This window comes from Rhinolophus sinicus, linkage group LG05 (assembly GCF_036562045.2).
Source record: "Rhinolophus sinicus isolate RSC01 linkage group LG05, ASM3656204v1, whole genome shotgun sequence".
NCBI classification, from domain to species: Eukaryota; Metazoa; Chordata; class Mammalia; order Chiroptera; family Rhinolophidae; genus Rhinolophus; species Rhinolophus sinicus.
In genome coordinates this window covers 82,039,441-82,047,446 of record NC_133755.1, presented here as the reverse complement: position 1 = coordinate 82,047,446, position 8,006 = coordinate 82,039,441, and the positions used below count along the sequence as shown (strand labels likewise).

General features: G+C 57.8%; 1 protein-coding gene across 5 annotated transcripts in view; it reads right to left on the bottom strand.

Annotated features, from left to right (window-relative positions):
• Positions 1–1,201: 1,201 nt before the first annotated feature.
• PACSIN1 (protein kinase C and casein kinase substrate in neurons 1) overlaps positions 1,202–8,006 on the bottom strand; it is a 58,025-nt gene continuing 51,220 nt past the window's right edge. For all 5 annotated transcript variants that reach the window (XM_074332816.1, XM_019738803.2, XM_019738801.2 and 2 more), the window contains 7 exons: positions 6,942–7,177; positions 6,380–6,535; positions 6,107–6,282; positions 5,571–5,691; positions 5,346–5,473; positions 4,514–4,701; positions 1,202–3,978 (listed from right to left, as the gene is read on the bottom strand). In XM_074332816.1, coding sequence (XP_074188917.1) covers positions 3,869–3,978; positions 4,514–4,701; positions 5,346–5,473; positions 5,571–5,691; positions 6,107–6,282; positions 6,380–6,535; positions 6,942–7,177 — 1,115 coding nt within the window. In that variant the 3' untranslated portion in view covers positions 1,202–3,868. The remainder of the gene's footprint in view (positions 3,979–4,513; positions 4,702–5,345; positions 5,474–5,570; positions 5,692–6,106; positions 6,283–6,379; positions 6,536–6,941; positions 7,178–8,006) is intronic.

Here is an 8,006-nt window from a genome sequence, read left to right as displayed (position 1 = left end):
CAGGGGCTGGGAGGGAGGGAGGGATGGGGATTAGGGACTAGGCGTCCCTCCAGCAAGGACAGCAGTGCGGGAGAGGGGAGGGGCGCTCCCTGCTGTGTGGATCTGCCATGAAGTGTGCTGGCAGCTCCACACACCTGCCCATCAGAACCCCGTCTGGCCTAGGGGTTCCCTGACCCTTCTCGTAGACCCTGCCTCCAGGGTGCCCCATAACTGCATGGAGCAGCCTGTGCACTTAAGACAAGGCAACCTTTTGTCTTGATTTGAAGAGTCCTCCATTTGGCTAAAACCAGGCGCTGTCCCTGAAGGTATATTTGGGGGAGAAAGGCTGTGGGGTGGAGAATAGATTCAACCCCCATCTCGACCTTTTCTCCCTCCCCTGAGCATGCCCTGAGGCTGGGGAGAAAGTGGTGGGGGAGAAGGGACTGTGGTGTATTTGCCTTGAATCCTGGGGCTTATGTCAGTGCCCTGCCAGGCTGCTGTGGTCAGAGGGGCCTCCGGGAGACATCGAACAAGACTGGGGGGAAGCGGAGGCCCCCAAGTGAGGGGACACAGTAAACTGATGGCAGAGCTGGGACTGGACCTGGGATCCTGCCCCGCCCCAGAAGAGGCGTAGCTGGAGATATGTGGGTTGGAGCAGGGGCTCAGGCCTGGGCAGGGCCCGGGCCTGGCAGAGCAGAACTGAGAGCGCACAGCCCAGGTCCTGCCCCTCTCCTGAGAAATCCTCCTGGAGGAGCGCTCCCAGGGGCCCCCGCAGATACGCTGTCAGAGGTGAGGCAGGACACGGGGAAGTATGGCATGGCCTGATGGCACACCACAGGGGCCCTGGGCTATGGACAACCAGGGACCACGGGTCTCAGCACTCACTTTGAGAATTTCGCTTTAAAAATGGAACCCTGGTCAGGGGTCAAATTCACCCTTGAATGGTGAGTTTGGATCCTGAATGCCTCGCTGTCCTAGTCAGTCGTCACCAGGTAGCACCCGGGACTCTAAAGGCCACTCAGGAGCCTCAGAGGGCATCCAGGGTAACCCTGCCTGCACAGACAGGGCCTGAGGCCAGCCCTCAGCCCCCCAGCCCATTGGCAGGCAGCCAGGACGGCCCACAGTTGTGCTGGGCACCCCCTTGCCAACAGACATCCCAACCGCAGGCAAGTCTCAGAGGCCTCAAAGGACACGTGACTCAAGATGACAATGCCCAGCCAGGTTGACACAGTTCTGGATTTTATCCACAGTCATACAATCACAACTTATATATATATATATTTGTATTTATATACCTTTAAATTACACAATCATGTACAAAACAGGTGCATTGCTGAGACCACAGCACTTCTCGGAGTTTCACAAGTGTTGGACTAATGGAGTCAGGAAGCCGAGGGCGGCAGACGGCGCGCAGGGCAGCCTTGGCTCCTCACAGAGCCAGGCCGCAGAACGGTGGTTAACTGGGGACAAAACACATGACTCGCCGAGCCCCGTGGAGGCGGCCCGTGCAGCATCGAGGGTGCGGGCAGGGGCTACAGGAGGCGGTGGGTACGGCAAGGGGCGCGGCCCCCACACGGTGCTGAGTGCCCTGACTAGAGCACTGACAGGTGGGGGTGGGCCGGGGGAGCTCAGGTCTTCCAGGTGGGAGACCCTCCCACTCGGGGCCCAGGAACCTGGGGACCGCCTGCACGAGAGAAAGTGTCCCAAATGGGGCTATGGAGGTGGTTGTTCACAGGGAACGGGGTTTTGAGTCCCTGCCCCAGAGTGGGTAGCTAGAGTGCTGAGGGGGCCAGGCCTGGGGTCCAGCCAGGGCCACAGCCCCTCCCCAGGTCCTGGGAAACCTCTGGCACAGAGAGGGGGAGCCCAGGCCCCAAGGTGCAGATGTGCCGGCTTCCTGACTCCCACGGGTAGACAATGGGGGCAGAGGCCTCCCACCCCAACTCCTCCTGGGGGAGAGGCTGAAGGGCTTTGTTCTGGAGTTGGGAGGGCTGAAGGTTGTCAACATCTTGCTTCCAGCTCTGAGGGGCCTAGAGCACATCTCAGGCTGCAGCAGGGGCCCAGAGAGCAGTGACAAGAAAAGGGGTTCTGGGGAAGGAGTTTCTCTTCCCTGGGGGTGCACCATCATCCCCCCCTACTCCCCTGGCCCTGAGGGAGGCCTGCCCCAGCTCAGACCCCTGCCAGAGTCTGCCAGGATCCTCTGCCCACATGAATGGGTCAGGGCCTTGAGGCTTAGGTCTGTGGCCTCCGAACAGTGGGCCGTGGGAGAAGCAGGGAGCAAGAGGACTGAGGGGTGACAGAGGGGCTGGAGCATCACCTTGTCTTTACCTAGAGGCCCAGGGGGAAGGTACTGTGGGAGGGGGAGGGGGTCTACAGTCCTGAGGCTCAGAAGTGGCATCCATGGTTAGCAAGGCTCCCCTGGTGCTGCAGGAAGCCGTGGCCTCACCGCAGGGGGTCTGAGAGACTTCTCTTCCAGCCAGTCACCCACCGCTTGGGGTCTTGTCCTGCGCTGGTCTGCTTCCCAAGTACCCCCACCCTACTTCCATGGGAGAGGCAGCTACCTGGTACTAATACTCAGTAATCCAGCACCAGCCATAGGAAACACTCCTGCTTTGGTCAGGCCCTTTGTCTCCTCCCATCCCCAAAAGTCCTTTAACTGAAACCCAGGCTTGGACAGACTGGGGGGCTGCCAGCAGGGGAAATGTTGCTCCAGGGGCTAGGTCTGGGGCTGGGTGTGGAGAGAACAAGGATGAAAGACATGGCCATTGTTCTGCTCCTAAGGACCAGGGCCCCTCCCTCCTGCCAAACCCATTCCTCTCCCATTGGCTGCAGGCTTTCCCTGCGGGTCCCAGGCTGGAAGCTCCAAAGGCCCCCATGGTGTCTCCCCAGGCAAACCAGAGAAGGGGAGACAGGGCTGGCTGAGCCCAGTGAGTCTCCAGTTTTAGATGGACATGGAGGGAGGGTGGGTGGGTGAGCAAAATGCCCTCCTCCCCAGGAAATGGGAAGAGGCTGCTACTGTTGCTGGCTTTGCCCTGGGCTTTGGGGCCCCACCCCCTGCCTGAAGACCTTGGGGGAGGGGGTCTCTGCAAATACTGAAGGGTGTGACTCAGAGGAAGAGCTCGGCCTAAAGTGCTAACAGTTGGAAAGAAGGGTCCCAGCAGGATTTTGGTCCCTCAGCTGAGCCTGCCCTTGGGAGGGCTGGGGTCCTGCTCCCCCTCTCCCTCCTATACCCCCGTGACTCTGTCACACACTCCAGCTCACCCCTCTTCACGTCTGGGGGAGTCTAGGGACCACTGGAAACCTCTATGGGGGAAGAGGCTGACCACTCCTCCTCCAGTCCTGAGGAGTGGGGCACCCCCCAGGGCAGAGTGGAAGTCTGGAAACTAGAAGACCCCCTTGCCTGGGGTTGGAGGGGAGACCTCTGAGAATAGGGTGGGATGGAAGGGGAGGGGGGGTGAGGCAGGAGGTCAGAAAACCAGGCCCAGGGAAGGGGGAGCAGGTGCTGGTAGCCTGGGGTGGGGAGGAGAGGGATGAAAGGGGTGAGATGGGGCAGTGAGGCAGGGTAGAAGGGTCCAGGAGACATCCCTCAGGGCTCAGGAGACTCTTTGGTGGGATCTAAAATGCAAATGCTGTGATGTCTCTGTTGGGCTAAGTACTAAGACCCTCACCTACCCTGGGGCCATCACCCCAAGTTCCACCACCCTGGCCTCCAGGCAGCCCTGCAAATGCTCTGTCTCTGTATTTTTTGTTTTGTTCTCTTTTGACTTTTAAAAAAATAAAAGCTTGATCGGAAAATATGTCTGGAACTCTATGGCAAGGGGAGGGGACAAGTGGGAAGGGAGGGGAGGCGGTGAGAGAGGAGTGAGGGGTAGTGTGGAGGGGAACAGGGCAGCTAGATGGCCTCCACGTAGTTGGCAGGATAGAGGCCCATCTGCCCGCTGTCCAGCCGCCCGCGGCACCAACCCTGCTCATCCTCTTCACCCAGCTTGGTGAGCTCATCTCCTGGGAAGGAGACACAGAGGAGCTCGTTGACAGGGGCCTTGGAGAGGACGATCTTTCCACCCCCACACTGCTCCGTAAGCCCTCCTATACAATTAATGCTGTGCCAATCCCCAAACCCTCTCCCATTATTGTCCCAATGCCCTCCCCTGGGGACCAGCCTAAGCCACACCTAGACAACCACATGCCGCCCCCAGCCACCCACCTAATCTGGGTCTCAGCCACTTCCAGTTTCATTTCCCTGGTGGGTCACTGCTCATGGCATCCACGGCCCTCAGGCCCCGCCCCCAATCCAGCCCCGACCCTATTCTCAGGTCTTGACTCTGCCCCTGGCACCCAGCTGTCCCCCTAATTTGAGTTTTAGCCAGAAGGCACAGGTTACTCCAGGTCTTGGCCACGCCCTGCACCAGGCCCCGCCCCCAGTTGCATTCCGGCAAATCCCTGAATCTCCTGCTCTCAGGTCCCGCCCCACCACAGGTTCCCGCCGGCCGCGCCCTGCCAGCCCCGCCCACCGCCCTGCCAGCCCCGCCCACCGTACCGGCCTTGAAGCTGAGCTCATCCTGCTCCTGGCCGTCGTAGTCATACAGAGCCCGCACACGCACTCCCTTGGCGTCGTCCTCGAAGGGGTTGGCGCCCCCGTTGGCCTCATTGCCCCCGAATGGGTTCCCGCTGTCGTCGTCGGACCACTCGGTGGCATAAGACTGGCCCCTGTCGTAGCTGCTAACGCTGAGAAACAGAGAGGGGACCCAGCATGAATTACCTCTCACCTGGTCCCTAGGGCTGCCCCCTCCTCTCAACCAAAGCCCTGGCCCCAAATTTCGCCAAGGCTGGAGCAGAGATGGACCTTGTAAGGGATCCTGAGCCAGCAACCCTCGCTGTCAGCTCTTTAAACAGATGTGAGGCAGGACTCTTAGCATTATTATTCAGCCCTTGAGAGAGGGGTTGCTGAAGAGGACCCCAGAGAACATCTGACCCCTCATCTGAGATGGGCAAGTACAGTGTGGTAGTTAAGACTGATGATTCTGGAGCCAGATTCTTGGGCATCAGATCCTGACCTTGTGACCTTTGGCAAGTCACTTAACCTCTCTGGATTTCAGTATCTCCATCTGTAAAATGGAAATCTTTATACACAACTCAGAGTATTGGAGCCTTCAATGAATTAATACATGGAAAATGCTTAGAACAGTGCCTTGCACACAATAGGTGCTCTCAAAGGATTAGCTACCACTACCTTTGAGAGGAGCAGGAGGTTGTTGTGATTTAGACCATTTCTTCTCTCCTGAGGTAAAACACAGTTTCACCGGTGTGTTAGCGCCCTCCCCCCCATTCCCCTGCCCCAGCCCCCAGGAAGCTCCATAGGAGGCACTCACCTGCCCCGGTCCCCACCCTGGGATGTGGACTCCACCACCCCTGTGGCATTGGTCAGCGCTACCCCCTCTGCCTTCTTGGGCTGTTTCTCCTTCTTTGCGGTGGTGTGAGGGAGGTCTGGGTTCCACTCCTGGTGGGTGCCAGGGGAGCAGTCAGGCTGGGGGCTGCTCCCTAAGGCCCCTCCCAACCTTTTCAGACTCCCCTTCCCCACCCCCACACATCCTCACCTCAAACTGGGGCCAATTCATGGGCATGCCAGGGCCACTGGTGCTGCGGAACCATCTGAGGTCATCCTGGGCGTCGGCCCCCCGGATGGCCTGTTCCATCTCCCGGTACACATGGACATAGCTGCACACGGGGAAATGGGGAGGTGGAGATGCGGAGGTGGGGGGCAAGATGCACCACGGCCACGTCTCATGCTCGGTGAGGGTCGGAGCCCATTCAAGGGACCAGGGTGCTGGCATGCCCCCCAACTAGGAATCAGGCAGGCTTCCCAAGGAGCAAGCTGTGTGGACATGCCCAGTGGGCACCCTTCTCCGTGCCCACCTTAGCCCCTCACCCAGCCATTCAAGCACATTTCTTGAGTACCTAGCATGCATCGGCTTTCTCTAGGAAGCCACTGTTTGGAGACTCTTCCCTCTTGGCCCCTGCAGCTCTGCCCTCCCCTTCCTGTCACTGTGACATAGGGCCTGGGGTGCCTTGCACACCAGTTCTGCCCTCTGCTGCCTGTGCCTGTGCCCACCATGCTGCCACGCCCAGCTACCTGCTATTCTCAGCTAGGTTGAGGTGACGTTTGATATCCAGCAGCACCTCCTTGAGGAAGACCAGCCGTTTTTCCTCAAATTGCTGGCACTGTTCAAACACCTGCTCCATGCCCTCCATGTACTGGGGCGTGGTCTTGCCCACTTCATCCAGCACCTTCTCATACTTCTCCTGCGTCTGTAGGCACCAGGGCGAAGGGAGGGTAAGACCCCGGCCTGCAGCTGCCAGCCACCGCCCGCTCCGTGGGGCGCGCAGACCCCAGCCCAGCAGCCACCTTTTGCACATCTTGCTTGCACTTGTCCACTTTGTCCTGCAGCTTCTTCTGCTGCTCGGGTGTGACTGACTGTTCTGTCTTGCTATTCATCTCCCGTGTCACAGCCAGTTTCTCCTCTTTGCAGGCCAGATGGTAGGCCTTCTTGGCTGCCTCTAGCTGTGGGGAGGGGGAACAAGGGGCAGCCCTCCTACTTGTGAGCAGGAGCAAACGTGGTCACTCGTCAACCCCTCCCACCTGCCCACTCCACCAGGAGCTGTGAGCACACATTCTTAAGAGGCAGAATGGATGCAAGCCCAGGCTCCAGGTATGTGGGAGCAGTGCCCACCCATCTGTGGCTGTTTCCCTGCATGGCACTGCCTGCTGCCCCTACAAACACCTTCCTGTCAGGCCCTGCAGTGCCTACCCCGTCTGTGGATATTACTTACTGGAAGGCAGTCCTGTTCCCCCATGGGTACAATCCCATCGCCCACCCCATCTGTGGACACCCTCCCTCTGATCAGACTGGCCCTCTGAACTCAGCTGTCCACCCTCGTCCCATCTGCGGCAGCCGCCCACCAGGCACCTCCTTCATCTTCTTGGCCCAGGGCTTCTGGGCCTTGCGAAAGCCATCTTCAGCCTCCTTGGTTTCCTTGAAGCCGCCCATGATCTGCTTGTGATAGGCGTCCTTCTGCCAGTTCTTGACCTTCTCTAGGTCCTCGTTCAGCAGGTTGTTCTTCACGTCCTGGTGCAGTTCGCTCACCTTGTCTGCCTCTGTCATCATGGCAATCCAGGCCCGCTCCAGACTGCCATACTGTGGGCCTGAGGAAATGGCAATGTGGTAACAAGGCCCTCATTACCCCCTACCCAGCAGTCCCCCTCATGCCTCCTTTCTCTGAGGCTTTCCCCATATTTCCTGGCAACAGAAATGAGCTCCTCTGTTCTTATGGTTTTATTCATCCCCCAGGACCCAATCACAGCCACCTCCTCCAGGAAGTCTTCTCTGACTATCCTCACACCTCAGCCTACAGCCCTCACTGAATTCTTCTTATACATCTGCCTCTGCACCTACTCCCTATATCCCCTGTTAGCTTGTGATCCCCAGGGGAGGCACCCTGACCCTGTGAACTCCCTCCCACAAGCCCAGCACAGCACCAGGCACACAGTAGGTACTCCAGGCAGGAATGTTGGCTGAATGTAAAACTGAAGAGCCAACTGGTGACAGATACCAGAAGGCCACTGGGACCAGACATTCCACAGTCATTTGTTTCTCTGTATACTGACATCAACTCCGTGCCAAGCACTGTGCTGGGCCCAGCCCTTGCCCTCATGGGCTTCAGAGCGTAGTGGAAGAAAAAAACATTAACCAATACCTGTAAACCCTAACTTGAAATTGTTCTAGATTAAAGGGATCTAGAGACATAACAACTACATGCAATATCTGATTCTGGATTGGACCCTGGACCAGCAAACAACTGCTATAATAAAATTTGTATATGGGCCATATTAAATATCCTGAATTCTATAGCTGAACTATGGTTACATAAGTAAATGTTCTTATTCTTAGGAGATACATGAAGAATTTAGGGTGAAGGGGCATATTTCTAACTTAAATGGTTCTGAAAAATATGCATATAAATAGAGAGGGAGT